Raw genomic sequence first — 23,953 nt, forward strand, 5'->3', positions numbered from 1 at the left:
AGGTGCCCTTTATCTACGGCTGGCACTCAGCAGAACTGCAGCAAGAGGTGGGAATGAGGTGGCCTGTCCTCCTCGAGGCCCCCGGGCTCCATAAGGGCAGGGACCATGTGTCGTGTGGGCCACCACTACATCCTGGCCCGATGCGGACAGGCGCTCACTGACGCTAAGCAGAGCGGTGGACAGGTGGGCGACATCTTACCTGATGTGCATCAGATTCTCGTCCATGCTCCACGGGTTCTTGGGGGTGACTGGGACGGGAATTCCATGTTGCTGCAGGTAAGAGGCAACACCGCGTTGGCGTGAGGCAGCTTGAAGTAGACACAAGGGTCAGGCCCAGCTGCCTTGGTTTTCTTTCAAGGTCAGAGACATCCCCAAACTCTGGCTCCCATGCAGGCAAGGCCCTGGACGCAACCCCTGGTTTCCTTCCCCTCCCCCAGGCTGCTCAGGGAGGGAGTGAGGGCCCATTTCCAGACATGCCCAGGCAGAAACTATAAGATCCTGTGTCTGAGATGCTGTGGAGTGGACGCTGGCCTTGGAGGTTTCTTCCAGAAGATTCTGAGTCTATACTTCAAGTGCTCCCTGAAGCACTTAAGAGTGTGCCAGGCGGTGTGCCGAGGGTCTCCCAGCACCACCGGCTGACCCCCACCGTGGCCCTATGAGCCAGGAGCTGGAATGGACCCAACTTCCAATATGGATCTCAGCCAAGGCATCTGCACCCACAGGGGTGCTTAACATTCACCCGAGGAAGCGAGAGGCGTCCATGGGAGCTGCTCGTTCAGGACACTTGTTTACGGGGTGTGGCCGGGCGCTTCCCGGGGCCACTTCTCCCCACTGCCCAGCCGTCACCACACACATCACTCTGCAGCCCTGAGAAGGAATAGCCCCCATCCTCCCTGTTGGTTCTGACTATGCTTTGCTTCCCAGATGATCCATGCCTTGGTTCAAGGAGAAAAGTTATCCCTCTGGAGACCCTGGGCCTGAAAGGCTGTTGGTGACACTTGGAAGGCCTTTTGGATTAAAGATGTGGCTGGCTTCCTGAGCTGCCCCGTGCTGCCCTGGCTGACACCTGGTTGGACCCAGCATGTGCATTACATCCTGCTTTCCCCTCCCGGGCTTACCGGGCACAAAAGCTGAGTGGCCCAGCCTGGCCCCCTTTAAGTCAGCGAGATCGTCTGCTCCGCCTCCCAGGCCCCCTTTCAGCACCTCGCCCCCTGGGTGGGTCCTCCAACCTGGCCAGCCCAGGGTCCCACAGCCTCCACCAGCATCGCCCCGTCTCTCTTAATGGGGCTCTGCCCAGGCTCAGCTCATGACCACGACTAAGATTCTAGAGGCTTCCTCCAGGGAGCCGCTGTTTCCTTCATCAGCACCTTAAAATTTCAAAATAAATTAGGTTATCCCCTCTTGATTTTTGACAAGCTTTACCCAGAGGTTCCCTTTAAAAGAAACAGCCCACACCCACTCTAAAATTTGCATACTCTTCCATGTAAACCGCATGGGCAATCGGAACACCTCATTTAGAGGCTGATCAAGGTCAGGGGGCTCCTTGTCCCCCGTGAAGCTGCCCAGAGTCAAATCCACACGCTTGCCCTGTGCCATCTCCAGGTAGAGTGGCCAGGTGTGGGGACCGGGACCCTGTGCCAGATGGGCTGAAATCCCCTCAGAGAGGACTCCCCGGGCTGGGGGCTGAGAAAACCAGCAGGCGGGTTCCCTGGAGCCTTTCTTCGGTGGGGGGGGTTTGGAAACATGCTTGCCTTTCCTCTTTCCCACTGGGGCTCCATCAGAGCGGGAGGTAAGGGGCGGAGGAGAGGAGAACAGGACGGGCAGCCCTTCCTCAGCAGAGAGATACATACAAATGGCAAACACAGTCCCTCAACCAAAGAGATTTGTCTCCCCTCCCCTCTCCATCCTGAGCTCCCCGCCAACACACACACACTGGAAATTCTGGATGCAATTGAGAACAGAAAACAAAACCATCTTCAGCGTGTACACAGGAGACTGCCCTGCTTTCCAGCCCCCGACCTTGCACACTGGCTTTAAAAGAATTATGGTGACAGTGATAAGGATGGGGTGATTCTGAGTGCTTTTCCCTTGGACGATGGATTTGCGGGGAGGTGGAAAGTGATGCAAATGCATGTTTTTGATGAGTCTCCTAACAGCACCTTGTGGCCTTGGCGACTTAACGAATCTTGAAAGCAGGGCTTTTCAAAGCCCCATTGATTTTCGTCTCAGCTGAAGCAGCTGCCTGGCTCTGAATTTTGGACAGAGTCTGCTTGCTGCTCAGTCATTCTGGTCACTCCCCGGGTGCAGGGACACTGCCTCCGTCCTAGAATGTGGTCAGATTGCCGAGAGCTCAATTCTGATCCCAGCCTCCAAGGGAGGGTCGGTGGCCGGAGACACAGACTCATCTCTCCGGGGCAAACTTTCCTGTTTAAAAGGTTATTTGAGACAGAAGCTGAGCCAAGGGCCTTCTCCCCAAAATCTGGGAAGGAGGGGCAACAATACTCCTGAAATTCATCTTTTCTGGAAAAACCAGGAGCCGCTTTTGTTTGGGAGCTTCACGGAAATGAAGGGCGCGTATGGGTCAGCCCCCTCTTGAACCACAACTGCAGGCGTAAGAATGTAGATGGGCGGGGGTCTCCATTCATTGCTCTTAAAGATAAAACGTGCTTCGTGTTCTGTATCATCAAGGAGACCGAGGAGGGGAAAAAAGCCCCTAACCTTGTTCTCTTAATAGCTCTGCTATTTGAAAATTTGTTTGGCAACATATGGGCTTGCTCTTGTAAACTCCCCTTTTAATAATAAAACAACAGATGGTAGAGGAGAGCTTTCCTCCAAGCTCTCCAGGTCTTAATGGGATGCTGGCGGTAGGGGCAGGGCTGCGTCCCCGCAGCGTCCCCTACCACGCGGCCCCTTGGCCGCGGCCAGAGCTCACAGCCAGCCCTGGTGACTGCTGTTTAAAACCCCGAGCAATTTTCTGGTGTGTGCACGGGGTTGCTTTCCCCTGTCTGACTGATTGAGGCTGTTTGTCAAGGGCTGCCATCGAGTCGCTAAAAAGAAAGGTACCCTGGGGAGTGGCTAAGGATCTTGATGCAAAACTTCTAATATGTTTTACTGCAACTTGTACTTCAAAAGGGCTGGTGCGACAAAAGTCTTTGTTTGCCTCTGCCCCTCGGAGCGCCTACCTGTCCCTGGGAAAGCACTGGGGACAATGAGGTAACGGAGGGGCACAGAACAGCCGGGCCCACACCCCCCGTCTGCCCGTCCCCTGAGTGACACACACCGCAGAGGTGGCAGTTGGAACAGGAACCAGAGGGGGCCCGTCGCCCTCCTGCTCGGCGGTCGGCGGGCTCCCTTGGGAGATGCCCCTGGCAGTGACCACATCTCTGCGGAGCCGGCCCAGGGAACAGGTGTAACGGGGCAGAGGGTAGCAGCCAGGGCAGAGGTTCCGTCTCCAGGCGTGGGTATCAGTCCCAGCCTCGTGCCTCTGGCCCAGACAACCCCCTTGGAGGGCTGTGCCTGGAGGGCACTGGCCCAGGGCTGGGGTGATGGTGGGTGGGGTCTGGCCATACCTTCGCGTACTCCATCAGATCGTTGCGGCCCTGGAACCGGTTGTAGAACTCGGGCATCCTCCAAGGAGCGATGACCTGGACACGGGGCAAGGAGTCAGGCCCGGGCAGCCTCTCCTGGCTTTAAGCCGCAGAGCTGGCCGCTCTGGTAAGGGGCCTGAGGCTCCACTGGGCACCTGGGTGGGGGCTCTATGTAGCCCACGGGGTGTGGGCAGGGGGACCCCGTTGGGCAGGGGAATGACACGGCCTGCCATCCTGGAGGGTGGCTTTGGAGAGGCCCAAGCTCTGTGGCAGAATGGCCGTGCGTCCCCAGGCGGGTCCCTGCCCCTCTGGGCTTCAGTCTCTCCAACTGAGACTTGAGGGTTTGAACTAGAGAGGCCTCAACTTTCTTGATGGCACCCCTGTCCAGAGGGCGAGGACCCCGCACCCCTGGTGACTAAGGAGGGGTTCACGTTGCTGCAGCTGCACTGCCTGGCCCTGCAGTGAGGCCCACGCGACATGCAACGTCCCCTGGCCCACCCCTCTCGCTGCCCTCCCCTCCCCCTCCCCCGGGGCTGCTCTGGCTGGGGAAAGGAAGGGAGTTGGAACCTGACTGAAGGGACCGAATTCATCCCACCAGCCTGGGGGGTCGGGGACAAGTCCCCAACAAAAGCTCCCACTCAGCCGTGGAGCCAGCCAGGCCCCTGCCTCTGCCGACAGCAGCCTAATTGGGGTGGAGGTGTCATCTAGACGGAGAAGCGGTGTGATTTCCGGGCTGGGAAGCTGATGAGAGTGGCGTGAGTGGGGTCCCCCAGGCCTGGAATGAGCAGTGCCTGGGCGCGGAGCACCCTCTGGTCTCATTCTAGTTCCCGGAGACCAGCCTGGGGCCCTGTCCCCAGCCCCATCCCACCCTGGCCTCGGCCTGTGCAGACAAAGACCCAGAAACCGGACACCCTGGCCCCCCAAGCTGCTGGGGGAACAGAGAATGGGGGTCGGGGAAGGGCCTCACGCCCACCCGCCTACAGCATCAACAGGCAGCTACTTTCCGGGGGCTTCTCAGCCGCCTGGTGTTTGGGGTCAAAACAGATCATTAGAGTTCATTACTGCTCACCTCCAGGCCACTCTCACCCCCAAAGCAGCTGCTGGCTGGTTAAAGGGACAGAGAAAGATGTTCCACTTAAAAGAAAAAAAATGAAACCCCTTAGGGACCCTTGTGGGCTCGGGAGGGGCACGTTTTCTGTAGCTTTCGCCCGAAGTGGCCTCAAAGGAGCTGGACCCACGCCTGCCTGTGCCATCCAAGATGGCACCTGGGCGCCACGTGTGACCACCAAGGCCCGAATCGTGGCCGGTCCCAGCTAAGCGTAGAGCACATAGTGGGTCTCAAAGGGTTAGTACCAAAAGAATGTAAAACATCAATCATTTTTTTACATCGATAACATGTTGAATGGTACCATTTTGGATACATAGGGTTCAATAAACCATAGTAAAATGATGTCACCTGTTGCTTTTTATCTTGGTTTTTTTCTTTTTTTTTACATGGCCACTAGAAAAACTGCAATCACCCTTGGGTCTTGTGTTTGTGACACTCAGTGTATGTCTATGGCTCGGCCTTGTGCACTGGATACCCAGAAGCCTGATCTTACTGGTTCCCATCCTAGGAAAGAATCCAAGACCCCGGGGGTCAGGGCTCGGGCAGCCGGGAGGAGGAGGGCCTTAGCTGGGTGGCCCCCACTGGGGCTGAGAGGGCTGTGAGCAGCCCAGATATTGGCCAACCGTGTCTCAGAATGGTTCCAATCTGCACCCGGGAAGCCAGACCCGGCTTTGCAAGGACCCTGGCGGACGGGCAGCCTCATCTTTCCGTCCAGTGCCTGACCCACCCAGGCACCTGGGCGGTGTCTTGGGAAGGACAAATGGTCAGGGACAGAGTGTTGACCCCCTGCAGTTGGCGCGAGTGAAGGGAGCTCTCCATGGGGAAAAAGGGCGCCACCCACCACAAGGCCCCTGTCTGGAGAACCTCCCAGAACCCCATGCCCCACACCCCCAGGGGCCTCAGCCCCCAGCGCCCACCCTCTAGGAGGACGAGCAACATCTTACCTTAATCTGGGGGGCCAGTGAGTAGCAGGTGAGCTCAAACCGGATCTGGTCGTTCCCCTGAAACATAAAACGGGATAGTCAGGAGCCACAGAACAGGGACCAGTTGCGGGGGGCGGGGGCGGGGGCCATGCGGCGTGACCTGCAACGATGCACCCGAGGGCCACTCAGGGCGGACCCCCTGGGTGGTTCCCTTCCCCGCATGTGCTCACCTCCAACCTCACAACCTTCTGAGGTGGGTCCTACGAGCCTGTTTGAAAGATGAAGACTGGGCTTTCCTGGAGAGGGCTTTCTGCTCTGGACTCGAACCCAGGACTCCCTGAGTACAGAGCTGAGCTGCGCGGGCACTCAAGTGTGCAGGACGTGTGTCTATGTGTCCGCAAGATGCCCACGTGCCCGTTGTGTGCTGAGCTGTGATGGTCGTGACCTTGTGTGCACTGGTGTGTGAGGGGGCGTGCACACGGGTCATCACGTGTGTCTGCACTTCAGGGGGTGCACACACATGTAGGGCTGGAGGCCTGGCCCCGCCGAGACTCCAGGCAGCCCCCGAGCTGCCCACACTGTCAGCCTCTTCCCGAGGGCCTCCCACCTGCCTGGCCCCGCCTACCCCACTCCCATGGTTCCACGGTGCTTTGTCCAGAAAACCGGGAGTCCTATCTCCTCTGGGAGCCTGTTTCCCTGTCTACACGGTGGCTGGCTGGGGGAGGGGTAGATCCAGGTGACCACCGAGGGCTCCTCTGCACAAGAGGGAAACAAGCCCAGAGGTGGAAGGGACACGTCCAGGGGCACAGGGCCTGGCCCAAGCCCGGGCACTGGGCCCCCACGGCCTCCACCAGCCTTGGGCAGGCGGCCCTGCCTCCCCGTGCCTGCGTCCTGTCCTCAGAGACAATGGCTGCCAGCCGCCCGCCCACTTCCCATCAGCTCGGCAGCCTGGAGGGAGGCTTAAGCGCTGTGGAAATATCAGAGGGACCTCTCGCCTACTGTGAAAACTGTACAGGCGCAGCAAGGCAGCAGCGGGGATAACATGTTATTTTCCGGAGTCTTGTCAGGCGACGCGGAAATACAGGTTTCAGCCCCTCTGCTCGGAGCCAGGAGCTAAGGGGCCGAGGCCGCTCCTCTTTCGGTATCTCCCGGGGCCACAAGCTGCGCGGGACCAGCCGCCCCACTCACCCTCCATCCCATCCCTTCAGTGAGCACCTACCATGCGCTGGCTGCCACACAGGAGAGCCACCTGGCACCAGCGGGATTTTTAACCCTGTTTTACAGATGAGGCAATTCAGGCTCAGAGAGGAGGAGTCACTTGCCCAGGGACACACAGCCAGCAGGCACCACTCCCATCCTAATAGCTCACAGTCATCAGGTAACGGGTCTGAGCCCCACGCATAACTCACTGAACCCTTACGGCAGCCCCTGAGGTGGGTTCTATTATTATCCTCATCTCACGGATGGGGAAACTGAGGCACAGGCCATACTACTTGCCCGAGGGGTAGTGACCAGCACAGTTCCTGGAGCAATGGTGTCTACAGTAAAAAGCAGACTTATTTTAGATTCGTAAAGCATATGGTCTAGTGTTGCATATCCCGATGATTTTTTTCTCCAGGGCTTCAAGTTTCCCCCAGCACAATGGCAGCTTGTGCCTCCTTGGACGGGCATGCCGGGCTGGGGTCTGCCCATCAGGATCGCCATGGGGACACCCATCTGTTCCCGAGCCAGAGACCCTCTCAGAAGCCAGACAGGCTCCCCAGGTTCAAACTCTGTCCCAGACAAGAGCCAAGGCGTGTCCAATCCTTTCCTCCCTGACCCCAGGAGCCCCAGCCCCAGGGTGGCCCTGTCAGGTTCCCGGGGGCCGGGGAGGAGGTGTAGCAGGTCCCACACACCCCGTGTGTGTCCACGTGCTGATATACATGTGTAAGTGTGGGTGCTGCGCCCTCGGGGACTGCACGGGGCTCTCCCATCTGCTCCTGGCCTCGCCATACAGATGGCGCCATTTACAAACCTCCTGCCGCCACACCCCTTCCCGAGTCTCAGGCTCCTATTTCCAGGCCCCTCTTCCAAAACTGGGGGGAGGAAGGGGGCCCTCGAAGGGCCATCCCAGCTTCTGTGCAGCTCTCTGGTGGGGAGGATTCAGGGTCCCGGCGGGGTGTGAAGGGGTGGACCCCAGCTCTCTCTGCACCAGGTGCCGCCTGGGCTGGGCCCTGGGTGAGAAGCTGCCTCTGGCCTCCAGGCCTTTGCACAAGCTGTTCCTGCGGCATGAGATGCCCTTCCTCCTTGGCCTCCCTGGCTAACTCTTACTCCCCTGGAGGTCTCAGCATCACCGTTACCCCCTGCTGGGTCAGGGCTCCCAAGTCCCCTGTATGGGTGTCCCAGTGAGTGGAGGACAGCCAGGGATGGGTAGGTATTCAGTGGGGGGTTCAGTGAGCCAATGCATGAAGGCGACATTGGCGGGGCTGGAACAAGGGCCCGGAGGCCCTGGGTCTCTCCATCGCCCGACTCGGGAGCCAGAAGCTGGGAGAGGCCGGGGGCTCAGGACGGTCCCTGCTAGAATCTCCCCATCTGGGGAAGCCCCCCTGCAGTCTGCTTACACCCAGCTCTTTCTCTTCACTGTGAATCCCTTGCAGAAAGTTCGGCCAAGTGTCCTACCCAGATCTGCCCCTGGGTGCCAGCCTCCTGCAGGCCACACTCACTTATTCTGGACACCCATCTCCTGATGTGTAAAGTCACTGATGCGTGCCCCCCAGCCCCCCTCCCCCCGAGCCAAGCAGGCCACCAGCCCCTGCAGGTAGCTGGCCCCTCCCTCCCCACCACCCCCTGCCTCAAGCCTGGCGTCCCTCTGGACCCCAGTCCAGGCCCTCCAGTTCCTCCTCACTCACACCCACCTCTTCTAGGAAACTGTCTGCAGAGGCTGTTGGGGGCTTCTCCAGGTCCTATTAAATAAGGGGAAACTGAGGCACAGGAGTACGCCTTGCCCATCAACCCCCAGAAGAGATGGGAGATTTCGGGGTGGGGGGCACCGGGCCCCACCATCCCCTCTGGCCTTCCCGCTGCTGGTCTTGGAGGCCCCCCAGTGCTGTTTCAAGTCTGACTGTCCCCCTTGTGGACACTGAGCATGAACTGCAGGGACGTCCCCAAATCTCAAGAGGCTACAGAACTGCCGCAGAGGGTGTTCTTCTCAGAACCGAAGCCCCGCAGAACCGGAGTGGGAAACAGGACCCTGAGTGGCCAGGGCCGCTTCCCTGCAGGGTCAGCCTCGGAAGGCCTCAAACCCAAACCTCTGGTGCCCTCTTGTGGCCAAATGGAGCAGCGCACACAGCCGCTGGCAGCTATTCCCAGCTGCATGTGAGCTAGTCCAGTGTGTGTGGGGGGGTGTCTCTCCCTGGCCCCCAAGAGCCTCCCAGGCCAGAGGCAGACCCACCACACACACATTCACTCCACTAGCCCTGAAAGTCACCCTTCCTCAGTCCTGATGGTACTTCTGGAGGGAACTTCTCCAGGCAGGAGCCCTTCCATAATCTTCACTTCCTGGCCTCAGCTTGAATACCTCCTGGAACAGGGAGCTCACTGCCCAGCTCATTTCATCACAGACAGGTGAGATGTCTCAGAGGTTCATTCTGCACTGATGTTTGTTCTCAAAGCCCCAGTACAGGTCTGATGATCGTGCGATCAGGGCACTTCCCCCTCATTGAGTGTTTATGACGTGCCAGGTCTATGCTGAGCTCTTTATTGGAATGATCCTACTCACAGCTCCCAACTGCCCCATGAGCGGGCTCTATTTTATTCCCATTTTACAGATAAGGAAACTGAGACTCATGGGGTGAAGTCACATAGTGTGAAAGCAGGGGAGCCAGGATGTGAACCCAGCTATACTGGCCCCGAAGTCCCAAGTCCTGAACCTCTGGGTTCCTCTGTACTCTCTCCTACCGCCTGAGTGGAAGGTGGTATGCAGGTCTCTGCCCAAACGGCCCGGCCCACCCACTGCTCCGCCTATGATTCTCACCACCCCGCTCAAAATGTGCTCACGACTAGGGTGTTAGTGAAAACTAGGGCCACGCTCACCAGTCCGCTTCTCTTACAGGAGCCCATGGTTTCAGTCCAGAACAATCCCCTACGTACCATGGGGGTGGGGGAGGGCCACTGGCCACCCCTGTCCAACCTGGGGGTTTGAAGCCAAACCCCGCAGCATGGCCCCGGCCCAGCCGCTCCTCCCAAGGCTACAGCTCCCACTACACGTTCAGGACCCTCGTCTCCAGGCTTTTGCTCAGGCTGTTCCCTCCGCCTGGCACTCTCTTCCTGTGCCCATTCCTCCTCCCTCAGGGCCATGCTCTGCACGACAGCCTTCCCTCGGCCCCTGCCTGCTGCTCCCTCGGCTCCCCTCGGCTCCCCTCGGCTCCCCCTCGGCTCCCCTGGCACTGACCCTACTGCCACCCTCTCCTGCATCCATTCTCTCCCTCGCTAGGACACAGGCCCCCTGAGGGCAGGAAAAAGGGCCCGCGCAGTTCAACACTGTTCCGGTGTCCAGCACGCACTCAGCCCTGTACAGACGCCAGTAAGAGCCGGCTGACCGAGCACCAAGCAAATGAGTGAGCTTCCAAAGACACCACGACCACCTGGTGGGGCGACTGTTTGCAAGGCCACCCCCAAGTCACACCTCCTCTGTCACAGTCTGAGCTGTGCGTGTCCCTACGTCACACTGAGCCAGGGCCTGCTCCCCGACTCCCGACTGCCTCGACCAGCCTTGTCGGGGGCGGGCCTGGGTCAGGTCAGGACATGCGTGCTGAGAGGTAGGCCCCCTGCCCCCCAAACTGGAGCAAGCTGTTGGTGGCGTGTCCGCTAACTGCGAGCTCGTGACTCCAGAGTAACACTGCCTACAGTCGCCTACATCGTTAGGAATCTTGTTTCTTGAGCCCTGCCACCTGCGGGACAGGGGCTGAGGGCTTTCCTGCCTTCCACCCCCAGGGTCGTCCTTCAGTCTGCACTCCTGCACACAAAGGCCGGAAGTAGCGGGTGTGTTATCGGTTGAACTGTGTCTCCCACAAAAGATAAGTTGAAGCTCTAACCGCCCCCCCCAATACTTCAGAATGTGACCTTATTTGGAGATAGAGCCTTTACGGAAGTAATCAAGTTAAGATGAGGTCATTAGGGCAGGCCCTAATCCAGTATGACCCGGTGTCCTGATAAAAAGGAGAAATTTGGACACAGAACCAGACACGTGCAGAGGGCAGGCGATGTGAAGATGCCCCGAGGAGATGGCCATATGAAGATGTAGGCCTGGAGTGATGCACCCACAAGCCAAGGACACCAGAGCTACCTGAAACCAGGGGAGAGCCCGGAAGCGGCCCTTCCCTAGCGCCTTCAGGGGGAGCATGGCAGCCAACACCTGGATTTTGGACTTCCGAAACCTCCAGAACCGTGAGAGGATCCATTCCTGGTGCTGCCCAGTCTGTGGTACTGTTGCCCCGGGAAACTAAGACAAGGCCTCACCCCCATTTTGCAAGTGAAGAAGCTGAGGCTCAGGAAGGGCAAGGGCCTCGCCCAAGGCCACACAGCTGGGATTCAAGCCCTTTGCTACCTCGTGGTCTCTGACCCTGCCTACTGCATTAAACGGAGACTCCCACAGTGACCTTGGTCCCTGCGCCTCAGCAGCAAGTTTGCAAAACGGGGTGACACTGCTCAAACCGCATGTGGAACAGGCACACGGGCCTCACACACTCGGGGTACAGGGCAGGGTCGTCCCTAACTCACTACTAAAACCACTCCTCTTATTCAGACTGGATGGGCCAGTCTGTCCTCTGCATGCCTGACTGTGCTGGGGGAGAACCTACAACTGCTTGAGGACCGTCCATTGCCTGGCTGCCTGTGTGCCCCTCATAGGACCCCTGCCTCCTTGTCTGTCCCCAGCCGTCCATCCTGGTCTCACCTTTCCTGTGGCGCCGTGGGACACGTACTTGGCTCCCTCCTGCTGGGCGATCTCCACCTGTTTGCGGGCAATGCAGGGCCTGGCGAGAGAGGTACCCAGGAGGTAGCGGTCCTCGTAGAGCGCGCTGGACTGGATGGCGGGCCACACGAACTCCTCCACAAACTCCCTGCTGACGTCTTCAATGAACACCTAGGGGGAGAGGAGCCCATGAGAGGGAGCTTCTGGGCAGGGATGGGATGCAGCCAGAAAGCAGAGTCCCAGGGGCCTCAAGGGGCCTGCATCTAAGGCAGATGCTGTTAATGGATCCCAGGGCAAGCTGTACCTCCACTTTCCCTTCTGCATCTGTAGTAGACATCATAAGTCAATCCAGCATACAATGCAGTTACTCTCCCTCCTGCACTCATGGCAGACATTACTAATCGATCCTGATAGACCATCCAGGTGAAACTGGATGTGGTCCTTAAATCCCTCCCAACATAGCATTCTGGGCCTGAGATGAAACAAGATCTAAATCTAAGATCTAAATCTCGATGTAATCCACAAAAGCCAGGGATTATTTTGTCCCACAGGTGGCAGCTGGCAATATCTGGAGATATTTTTGGTTGTCATAACTGATGGGTTGTGGGGGTCATTCTGGCCTCTAGTGGGTAAAGGCCAGTAATGCTGTTAAACATCCTACAATGCACAGGACAGTCAGCCACATGTCAATAGTGTCGAGGTTGAGAAACCCTAATCTAGAGGAATTATTCTCGAAATGTAAACCCCCTAGAGTTCCCCAGACCCTTTCAGGGAGACTGAAAACATTTTTTATGATACTCAGTTGATATGTGCCTTCTTCACGCTGTTGACATTCACACTGAATATGCAAAAGTGATGATGGGGGAAGGGGCTGGCACCTTAGCACAAATCAGGGCAGAGGCACCACACTCCGCAGACATGGTGTTCCTCATACCTTGCTCTCACAGTGCAGATTTCTCTTAAGAGTGGTCTTGGGGCCTCCCTGGTGGCGCAGTGGTTGGGAGTCCGCCTGCCGATGCAGGGGATACGGGTTCGTGCCCCGGTCTGGGAGGATCCCATATGCCGCGGAGCGGCTGGGCCCGTGAGCCATGGCCGCTGGGCCTGCGCATCCGGAGCCTGTGCTCCGCAACGGGGGAGGCCACAGCGGTGAGAGGCCCGCGTACCGCAAAAAAAAAAAAAAAAAAAAAAAAAAAAAAAAAAAAAAAAAAAAGAGTGGTCTTGAAAATGCAGTAAAAAATGATTAACTTTTGTTATATCTCAACTCGAGTACAAAATGTGAAATATACACGAAGCATATCTGCTGCATTCACAAGTGAGTTATTAGCTCAACTAGCCCCTTTTCTCATAGAACATCGTTCTTGAACAAAGGACCGACAGACAAAACAGGGTCAATGCAGACTTGGGTTTTTGGCCAACATTTTCATAAGAATGAAGTGACCCCATCACTTCAAGGAAAACTGAGAATTTGTTGCCAAGCTTTCCAGTAAAAGTTAGAATTATGGAAAACTTGTATCTGACACCGTGAACTTGACAGCTTCCTAATACTTCTGATGTGAGTTTTATTGTGTTTTATTGTGCTTTGCAGATATTGCGTTTCTTTTGTACTGTTAGCCTATGTGAGCAGGGACCACGCTGGCCACGTTCACCTTATGGGCCTGCTCACCACATGATTAGATGCTCAGTCAATGCACTGATTCTGTTGAATGGATGGAAGGATGGGTGGATGGACAGAGAGCCAGGAGGGATGGACAGGTAGATGGATGAGGGATGGATGAGTGAGTGGATGTGTGAATGGACAGCAAGGTAAAAGAGGGATGGGCAGGTGGATGGATGGATGAGGAAAAGACAGACGGATGGGGAGGTGGGCTGGGGAGATGACTGGGTAGAAGAGTGGCTGGGGGAGACCAGAAGGTGATGCCCTTTGCACACCAAAAGCAGAAGGAATTGACCTTATACTCCTGGAAGCAAGAGGACCAGGTGGAAGGCGTGGAAGAGACAAGGAGCTTTGGGACAGGACCCCCCACAGCTGCCTCCACCAGGTCAAATCCCATTCCCGCCCCAAACCCTGCCTCCCGCTTGGTACCTTTTTAGCCCCAAGCTTCAGCGCCTTCTTCCTGGCTTCCTCAAAGTCTTCCTTCTGGCCCACGTTGGCCTGAGGAGCAGAAGCAGAGAGGACGCATTAACCCAGGGGCAGAAAGAAGAGCTGAGAAGGATGTCCCCCCCGGCCCCTCCCCTACCCTGGGGTGAGCCCTGGGCAAGTGTGTTTCACACACAACAGCCCTCAGATGGTGGTGGTTTCGACTGGATCGCTGAGGTCAAAGTAGGAAGGAGAAAGGGCGCGAACCAGGGTCTGGAGAAGCTGTAACACTCTCCAGAGCTAATACTTGGTTGAAGGACGGGCCGAGCCTGGCCCTGTGCACCCAGGCTGCTAGGTTGCAACATTTGCTGTCACTGCCTTGAAGGTCTAAGGCTTCCCTTGAACCCATCTAACTCTTCCCCCAAAGTCAGTAAAAAGGTTGGATAGTCAGCAGCTGCCCGACTCTCAGCTCACTTCCCCAGCCAAGTGCAGCAACTTGACTGTCCCAGGGCTCCTGAGCCGGCTCGAGGCTGAGGCCTGGGCTATGGGCACCCAGCTGTCCCCCTGCTGGAGCCCAGCCTCCGGTTCCGACAGCCCCACGTAGACACGGGCATGTTTTTCTGCTGGCTGCACTCTGGCTTCCTGCCTAGACGTTGGCCCTGGCTTCTGCTCAACAGACTCTGGAATCTTCCCAGATTTTCTGAGGTCACCCAGCTTTTAAATCTGCCTGGGGGGAGCCCAGGATCTGGACGGCCCACCGCTGCTGCTGCTGACAGGGTGCACACACCCCGGGCTCTCTGCACCCGCTCAAAGCCCTGGCTCTCTCTCAGCAGGCAACTGTGAGCCAGGCACTTCCCCTCCCCCACCTGAGGGACCCGGGGTCAGCACTGTTACGGATGGTAGACTGACTTCAACTGCAAACAAACGGTTCTTGACAACAGCTGAACTTTTCCTGCCCAGAGTGCCATCCTCACTTCCTCTGCAAAGAGAAACTTCTCTCCTGGGACCCCTTTCCACAGGGATGGGTGAGAGCACATCACGTCCCTGCTCACCGTAGGGACGAGCCCTCCGAGACACAGACATACTGACAAATGCATGGTGGGCAGGGACTCAGGCCAGTCAATGAGTCCCCCCTGGCCCTTCTGTCAGAGTCTCTGCAGGAAGCTCTCCTTTCTGTGGGAAAACTTGGGTATGATGATGTGAGCCTTGCCTGCCCCGTGGAGAGGCCAAAAATGAAGCCAAGCAGAGATGGAGGCAGATCTGGATAAGCACCTGGATCCAGCCTTGCCTGAAGCCATTATACCCCCGGGCTTCTCAGTTATATGAAGAACTGTATTATTTTGGTTTTCTTTTTTGTTTATTTTTGGTTTTGTTTGGCTTAAGCTGGGTTCCTAGAATTTGCACAGTCACATGGAGAAAGATTCAGAGGTTATGTCCAGGTTTATCAGAAGTTGAGCTGGTTTAATTAGGGATGTCTGCTATGGACCCTGGGTGGGGGATGGCATCATACATAACCTATGGCCCGTGACCTATTTGCTATCCCAGAATTAGGTGATCTCCAAGGGCTCGTCTAGTTTAGCCAGTGTAGGATCCTACACTCTTTGCTGAATTATTGAGGGCTTTGGGAAAGGGGAAGATTGTATGCCTTCTCGTGGCCTTCAGCAGATTCAAGCCCTTGGTCCCTCTCCAGGCAGGCTGGCCCAGCAGCCCCGCCACGCTCACTCCTGCGCCCCCTGTCCAGTTACTTGCATGGAGACTCGGCCTCCTCCGTGATCTGGCGGGCATCTCAGACCTGGGGGACTTCCAAGGTGTTCACTCGACAGATGAAGAGAAAGACGCAGTAAATGAGAAGCATTTTCCTACAGTTCCAGACAGGCTTAGAGACGGGGAGCTGGGCTTGGATGAGTGACAGTGGGCAGGTGGGTGGGCTGGATGGACAGCAGGGCCGACAGGAGAAAGACACACATGCCAGGCGCCCCCTCACCAGGTAGGCAATGACGTCATAGCCCTGCTCCTTCAGCCACACGAGGATGCAGGAGGTGTCCAGGCCCCCACTGTAGGCCAGAACCACGGAGCCTTTGCCGGACATCTCGTCTGGAGGGAGGAGATGAGGAAGAATGTGAGTGACCCAGAGCCAGCCCTGCCCCCTCCCCGTCCGCCAGCCCCTCCCAACAGCTCCCTTCTGGCCTGTCCCCCAGCCCCGACCTCGGCCTTGGGCAGTCTTATCCCCTGGACAGGCCGCCACTGCGAGGTGTGAAACAGGATGTTCGTCTGACATCAGGACCAGCGGAGGCGCTGTTCCTTCCTGCAGTCTCATGCCTTCCACCCCCGACACCCTCTCAGGGGACCCACACACACCACGCTGGGGCCTGGCAGGTGGAGACATGTCTCGGAGCCAGTTCCCCACCAGCTAGAGAAGACGACAGGGTCAAGGTCACGACGCGAAGAGGGCACCGCATCAGGAGACTTGGGAGAGGCCGTGGCCCTGAGGCTCGGGCAGCCCACACATCTCCAGTCAGAAGTGCTCCTTGCTAGGCTGGGCCAGTGCGAGTGAGGCATGGCCCTGGGGGACTCGTACAGATCACCCTGCACCCCGAATATGACCGCATGAGGTAGGAGCTGTCACGCATGTCGGGGCAGCAGAGACTGGGGCTCAGAGAGGTCAGTGGCCAGCTCGAGGTCACAGAGCACGTGTCTGTGTCTGGCTCCAGAACCTGGGTTCCTCCCAGCATGCAGGGCTGCCTCCCAGCTCTACAGGGAATAGGATGCCCCCCTGGACCTCTCCCACCTGGGCCCCAGTGAACCTTCACACAATGGGACTTTAGGCTCTTTTTAAAAGCAAGTACCTCTGAAAGGGGAAACACAAGAGACCCCAAACACCTCAATGAACTCAGCTCCAAAATGATTAGCTGGGAGGAGCTCAGAGACCGACTTCCCCATGTGCAGAGGGGGAAACTGAGGCCCAGAGGAGGAAGGTAACCAGGACGTACAGACGGTGGATCTGTCCTTCTGCAGCAGGACAGAGGTGTCCCACGCTATCCCTCCCTCTCTTCAGCTACACTGAAGCTTCCAGAAGGCACCAGGGCCTCCTCACTCCTTGCCTTTGCAACCACTGTTCCTTCTACCCAGAAGGCTCTCCTTGAACCCTAGGGCTGCATCAGGCCCCCACTCTCCACACGGCCCTGAGAGTAGATGCTGTTATGTGCCCACTTTGCTGAAGAGGAGACCGAGGGTCAGAGAGGCGAGGTCACTTGCTTGAGGTCCTACGGTCAGCAGGTGGCAGGGCCAGATTTGGATCCAGTCCATCTGTCTCCAGCCTCCATGGACATGGCCCCAGCATCCTGCATTTCCTGGGTGTGTGCTTGTGTCTGGTGGGAGCATTTGCACTGGAGACTGACCAAAGTCAGGGTCCTTAATAGAATCTATTGGGAAAGGCTGTGGACATCACTGCACAGATCCATGTGGGACTCATCCGGAAGGGCCTCTCCCCAAGGATGCAGGCTCCTGTATACTGAAGACTTCTTGTGTGCCTGGAGGTTTAGAGGCAAAGTGGTCACCCAGCCCTTTGCAGTAGAACCCAGCCCAGCCGAGGGACAAGAACACATCCTATGTGCTGTCCCCAGCATCTCACCAGGCCACCTGCCAGCCAGTCCCAGGGCTCACATGTCTTTACTGCCCTTTGGACTTGGAAGGGGAAAGACTTCATGGAACAGTGAGGTTGGGGGCAGCTCTGATGGATGGATGTCCACAATTCCCCTTCGGTGGGCATTCAGCCACCTGCCAGGCTGTCCCAGGCCAGCTGGGGTCAGCAGACATGCCCGTGGCAACCACAGCCAGGCAACAGGCCATCCAGGATGGAGGGGAGGAGGTGGGAGGGAGGCAGGAAGGACTCAAGGTAGGAAGTGCCTGGGGCTGGAGGTGTGGGTTGCGGGCTTCCAGAATCTGTCTTGATGGCTCAGCGAACCACCAAATGCAGGCAGCTGGCTGACACCAGAAGCTATGAACCCAGCCTACCCAGCCCCTGGACTCCCCTTTGGGCAGCCTCGCTGAGTGGGGAGACTCAGGAGCCCCAGAGCCCCGTCCAGCGCCCTGCTGCAGTGTGCGTGCTCCCAGCCGTGTGTTCGTGTGCGAAGGGGCTGGTGGTTTGGTCGGGTGGGGGGTGTAATGTTGCATATTTGTGAAGCTCTATTGAGATATAATTGACATGCAATAAACTGCATATATCTAAAGCGTACAATTTAGTAAGTTTGGGCATGTATCTACAGCCAGGAAATCATCACCACAATCAAGATAATGAAGGTATCCATTATAAGCTGAGTCCTCCACTTGTGTTATCCCAGTTTAGAGACAGGGAAACTGAGGCTCAGGTTAAGGAACTTGCTCAAGGCCTTGCTTGGCTGGTGAGTGGTAGAGTCAGGATTCAAACCCAGATCAGCTGGACTCATAAGTACAAGGCTTCCCCTCTCTGGGAGGCGCAAGGAAGGGGAACCCTGGGACAAGGTGTGGTCTGGGAAGCCACAGGTGGCTCAGACACCCTGGAGTGACAGGGAGAGGTGATGTGGGCCCAAGAGTCACCCCTGCTGTGCCACCTCCCAAAGGCCCTGGAGCCAGAGGATGGGCAACGGAGTGGGGGAGGGGCAGCTCCATGGAAACAGACCTCCTGGGCCTGCCCTGTTCTGCCTCAGTGATCCCCCTGTGCCTGATGCATGGCCTATCACAGCACAGTCACAATGTATTCTAACTGCCCCCACTGCCCACTGTGAGCTCTGTGGGGACAGGGACCATCTCTCAGCGCCTGGCACATGGCAGGCACTCAGAGAAAGGCTGCTGATTCTGCGGCCTGGGGGTGAGTTCCTCACCTATAAAAAGAGAGGGTTACAATCCCCTCCAAGTCTGGAATTCCATGCACGTTCTCTTCCGGAAACTTGTGAGCCCCTCCTGCCTGCCAGGCCACGTGCATGCACGGCTACAGAGGGCCTCAGCCTCTGGGTCTGAGACACGTGATGGAATGGGTGCACCCAGGAGTGTGTGCCTGAGTGCAGGTGTGTGTGTGTGTGTGTGCATGCGTGTGCATATGTGTGCCTGCATTTCTTGGGGAGAATGTACCTGAGACAGCATGCATGCACCTGTGTCTTCAAACACACACACACACGTGTGTGTGTGTGTGTGGCGTTTGAGTCTGCGTGTGCACGTCCAGAGATGAGCTGGGCAGGTGGGCTGAGACAATGATATAATCTGACACTGGCATTGCTCCGCCCTTCCTGGCGAAGCTTCCTCCTCCCTCAGCCAGTGAGGTCCCTGCCAGTGAGATCCCGGCAGACTACGTGGGGCAGAAACTGAAGGAAGCTGAGGCCTCCATTTGGGGGAGGGAGAGTGGAAGAGACTAGGGGCACAGCACCGTGGCTGGGTCCTCCAGACCTGGGTTCAAGCAGCTTAAGCTGCTCACCTGCAAACGGGAGCAAGAACAGCCCATCCCTCCACAGGGTGACCGTGGATTCCGTGAGATTCCAGGAGGAGCCCAGAGCTGGGTACCACACCTGTGCCCACCAAACTCTCCTTACCACTGGGTCCTGGCTGACCTTGGGCAAGCCCCTCACTCTCTAGGCGTCAATATCGCCGCCTGCACAACAACCTGAAGGCTTGAAAGCCCTTCTGGTTCTGACACCCCAGGACACCGGGCTTCCTGCCTGAGGACTCAGCCTCCCCCAGCCCAGGGGGGCTGGACTCCTGGGGCTCTGGGGCTCCTGAGTCTCGGCCTCCCCCAGCCCCAGCCTTGCCGCCACCCCACCCTCCACGAAGAGCGCAGGGCAGTTGCCCCAGCTCCCAGGCACATGACCACTGCACATGACCACTGGGGGCATGCTCCCGGGGCCAGCCCAGACATCCTGCTCCAGAAGAGGGACACCTGGGAAAGGAAGAAGAGGGCCTCATGCCAAGATGCCTGCCAGCCTGGCCTTAGTTGGCAAGGCAGCGGGCATTCTCCAGTGCCCCCGCCAGACCCATCCTGCCAGCTCCCAGTGAATGTGTCAGGCCAGCCTGGGCAGTTGCTCAGCACTAAGAAAATTCATGTGGCTCTAAAATGTCAAAGCTAGGAGGGTGACAAGAGCAGTTACTATGTGTAGTGACACATGTGCATCATGTCAAGGCGGGGACTATTATTACCACCTATTTACAGATGATGAACCCGAGGCTCAGAAAAGTTAGTGACTTGCCCAGGTCTCAAGCTAGTGGACGGCAGTGCTGGGATAGAAACCCAGGCTGACTGCAGACCACCTGGTCTTTACTGCTCTCTGCCCTACACTCTTCGGTCTCTAGGAGACCACAGACTGTCTCCCCCTCCCGTTACTTGTCTGCCAGACAAAATCCTCAACCATCACCGGTCAGTATTCTATTTCTCTGTGCTGCAGCAACACGAATGCTCCCCTGGAAACCCCTCCCCTTCCATTCTAACTCAGTCGAGCTGAGTTCATTATAGTTTCTAAAAAGCCTAGCTCCGCCAAGGCCACAGAATTCTCCCTGACTTAGGGGTTTGCTCATTTTAGGACCGCAACTCTTATCCTTTTGCTGCGCTCATTCGTGTCTGATAGAGCTAGGGGGCAATTCCACACTTTGACCAGGAGGTCAAAGTGTCAGGATTCAGCCTGAACGTTTATTTGCCTGACACACTCAGCTCATTTCATCTGCATACTTGGTGAGACACAGAGGAAGGATTTCTGCGTCTGATGAGAAAGCTGAGGGCACTAGGGGTACTCTAGGCTACATCCTGAGCTGGCTCTCAGCTGCAAGCTCCTGGGGCCTGAGATTCAAATCAGGAATGCCAGGCTCTCTTCGGGACACCACCACTCCAGCAAACTTCCTCTGCCCATGGTACGGGGGGGGGGGGGGTCCTTTGGGAGTGCCTTGGCTTAGGAAGATTGGGTCTCCAGTTTCGACGAAAATGTCCTGAGGTAGGAGGTAGGAAGACTAAATGGACCTCACCAGGCCCCAGTGACAGGCACTTAAACCCTTTCCAGAGCATTTGGTTATGGAAGAAAGCATGAGTTCATTCATTTGTTTACTATATTGAAATGCCTATGGGTGCCTGGCCTATCCCAAGTCTGGGAAGGGCGTCTGCCCCACAGGGAGGAGCCAAGGCCTGGTAGATCAACTTTGCCCAAAGTGTTTCAGCAGAAATCAGAGCCTTAGACCTTGAATTCCAGAGGTTATCTCTCTCGGCATGGATGCAAGGCGCTCGCGCTCGATTCAGAGGCTGTGCGCTCAGCTTTCGGATGAAGGCATCTGGCTGTCTTGGCTTGCCTCCCAGGACCCACAGGACGAAGATGAGATGGGGCATGGGAAAGTGCTTGCCCAGCAGGTGAGTCTGGGCCTGGCCCCCCGCTAGTCAGGCTCCTGGGGCCCTGGGCCAGGGAAACGGTTACCATCAGAGCCAACTGACCACACATGCCCAGGGGAGGCAGGCAGCTGACAGGGGCACCTGTGGGTACTCAGGGGGGCTCAGACTGTGCTGACTGGGGGCCTCCCTCCACCCTATCCTGTGCCTGGCCTGGGATCTAGGCGCTCAGCCGGAGGCATTCACCACTCATTCATGAGCACTCGGCAGAGCCAGAATTACTTCTCAGCATAACGCACAGGTGGCTCCACCGGGACAGGACCCCCTGCCCTGGCTCTGAGACGGGGATGGGCAGGGAGAGGGAGTGTAGAATGGAGACTCCTCCAGTTCCGATCCAGTTCCCATGCCCTTTGTAGCTGTTTCTGCCTCTACTGTCTCCCTCCCCCACCAGAACCTAAGACAGGAGGGCAAGGACCCTGTCTCCTGTTCTGAACACCCAGCCTGGTAGCACTCGGTGAGTCGCTCCCCAGACACAGGGAGTGAACGGGCCCAGACACCCTTCTCAACAGTGTACATCCCCTTACTGTTTTCTGAGCCCTGAGCCTGTGCCAGCCATGACGAATGGAGAAACTGAGGCTTAGGACTCTGGGAGGCTGACCCGAAGGCTCACCCAGTTGTGGAGTTGTGCCTGCCTTCCGGGCTGGGGTCTGCGGGCCTCCAGAACCTGCCCTCTTCTGTCACCAGCCTGGGTGTGGAGGGGAGGGATCAAAGCCCAGGACCGATTTGATCCATCCCTGGGGAAAGGACAGGTTTGCTCCTAGCCGGGATGTGCAGCCAGACCGCGCCGCTCTCAGGAGGAGACGCCCCACTTTGCAGAGAGGAGCACTGAGGCAGCCAGGTCACGGGAAGAGCCCTGGCGGGATGGGAGAGGAGCTTCCTGCATTTCACAGAGACCCTCCTTCCCTGGAGGGCGAGGCCGCCTCAGGGGCCAAAGGCAACAGGCATCAGGACGGCTGACATTTCCTGACGAGCGGCCCCTCCCACAGACCAGTGCCAGCCGGAAACCGGGCACCGCGGCCAGGCGAGGCCCCCGCCCCACCGGCCAGAGAACGCAGAGCCCTTTCAGAAGGCAGAGCCGCGCGACGGACGCCCCCTGCAGGGGAGGGAGCCCAGCCACACCCAAGGCACGGGGTGGGCCACCCGGAGCCCGGAGCGACCCGCCCGGGGGAAACTGAGGCTGGGGCTGTGGGAGGGGCCGAGATGCCCAAGCCCCGGGGGCGCGCGAGGCGCAGCGGTGAGGCTGGACCTCTGGTTGCGGGCAGAGGAAAAGAGGCGGAGACAGAGACCAGGGCCAGAGAGGGGCCGAGAGAATCGGGAATCCTCACACGCCCCGGGTTCCCAAGGTCTCCAGTTGTGGGGCTCGCGGCATAAGGGAAATCGGATCGGAGAAGGAAAATCCAGAAAGGACCTCGGCCCGCAAAGGCGACAAGTAGCCCAACCTGCGCCTCAGATCCCCGGACTCGCGCCCCGGCCCCCTCTCCGCGGCCCAAGGGAGCCAGGAATCCGGCCGCCAAGCGTTTGAGCAACAGGAGTCCGGCCGTCGGCCCCCTGCCCGCCTGTCCAGGTCCGAGCCCGGGGCGCGCGGCCCCCTCCGTTTCCTCGGCTCGTTCTCGGTGGGGTCCGGGCAGAGGGCGACCTAGGCTGGGGAGTGGGAAGGGGACTCCTTACCGGGATGCAGGCGGCGGCGGCAGGCGGCGGAGCAGCGCTGGTTGCGGCGCGCATCCCGGGTTATAAGCACGGGGCAGAGGGCAGGGCCGGGGCCCGGGGACAAGTCCGAGGAAGAGAGCAACAGACCCCGCCCCCGGGCCCGGCCCCCTCGTCGAGCGGCTCAGCGCTCGCGGCCGCCGGCGGGAGGTCGGGGCCAGGTCTTTCCCTCCCTCCTCGCTCCTCCCCTTTCCCTCCTTCCCTCCTGCCCACCCAGCTGCCGACACACCCTCCCGGCCGGTCCCCCGCCCTGGCCGCAGGGTCTGGCGGCCCCGGCCCGCGGGCTGGCGGCTCCCCTGGGCGCGGTAGTGGCTGGAATCCTCGCGACTGACAGGGTGACAGGCCCTCCTGCCAGACTTGCCGCCTCGCCCGTGGGGAACGCTCAAGCGCTTCGCCGTGGGAGTGGAATAAAAGTCCCTTAGGCTTGTGAGTTTCATGCCCATTTTTGTCTTGTGGTGGCCTTTCTACAGACCTCAAAGCCCCTCCCTTCCCCCCTCTCTAGTCCCCGTGAGCCGGAGCCCATTGTATGGGTGAGAAAACTGAGGTGGAGGTGGACCTAGAAGGTCGGGGTTTCATCCCTCAGTCCAGGGCTGGTTCCTGGCTGTCTCCCCAGAGCCTGGCACCTGACCAAACTCCCAAGGGCACCCAGTAAATAGTGAATAGAAGACTGGCCCACTGCTAACCCATTGAACAGCAGGGAAAATTGAGGTTCACAAAATAAACGGGGAGTTGTGTCCCGTCTGGCCTCCAGAAGGTTCTGTGTCAGAAGTTTTCCAGCCTGGTTTATAGGCCCCAAAGCACCAATCACTGCAACCACAACCCAGTAAAACAGCTGGTCCCACAACCTGTCCAAGGCAACGCCTCAGTTAGGACTCACCCCCAGAGGGCAGGTTCCCAAATCCTCCCGGCCCCGAACCTGCCCTGGAGGTGGGAGCCCTGAGGCAGCCCTGCCAGGTTAGCCATCCAGCCATCATGGAAAAGACATAGGGGTGTAGGTCACGGTAAGGAGGCAGCCCTGTCCCAGGCCCCTTCCTACAACCAAGAAGCAGCCAGAGAAAGCGAGCCTCTGCAGAGAGGGGTGAAGGCTGCTGGTCTAGTCACTCTTATTCCTTCTGCCTCCCGGTCCCCTGTCCCACTGCCCCACACTCCCGTCCAGTCCCTCAAGCATCTCGGCCAGATGAGTAGCTGTGAGTCCTTCAGGAGGGAGAAAACAT

At 58.1% G+C, this 23,953-nt stretch overlaps 1 protein-coding gene across 1 annotated transcript in view; it reads right to left on the minus strand.

Moving 5' to 3' along the window:
* Window positions 1-22,799, minus strand: part of ASS1 (argininosuccinate synthase 1) — a 50,993-nt gene extending 28,194 nt beyond the window's left edge. The window contains exons 1-7 of the mRNA XM_082614601.1: window positions 22,704-22,799; window positions 15,630-15,739; window positions 13,652-13,720; window positions 11,551-11,739; window positions 5,640-5,696; window positions 3,570-3,644; window positions 200-270 (exon numbers count right to left, since the gene is read on the minus strand). Coding sequence (XP_082470727.1) covers window positions 200-270; window positions 3,570-3,644; window positions 5,640-5,696; window positions 11,551-11,739; window positions 13,652-13,720; window positions 15,630-15,734 — 566 coding nt within the window. The 5' untranslated portion in view covers window positions 15,735-15,739; window positions 22,704-22,799. The remainder of the gene's footprint in view (window positions 1-199; window positions 271-3,569; window positions 3,645-5,639; window positions 5,697-11,550; window positions 11,740-13,651; window positions 13,721-15,629; window positions 15,740-22,703) is intronic.
* Between the last annotated feature and the right edge of the window lie 1,154 nt (window positions 22,800-23,953).

This window comes from Mesoplodon mirus (genome assembly GCF_964341445.2).
Source record: "Mesoplodon mirus genome assembly, chromosome: 1".
NCBI lineage: Eukaryota > Metazoa > Chordata > Mammalia > Artiodactyla > Ziphiidae > Mesoplodon > Mesoplodon mirus.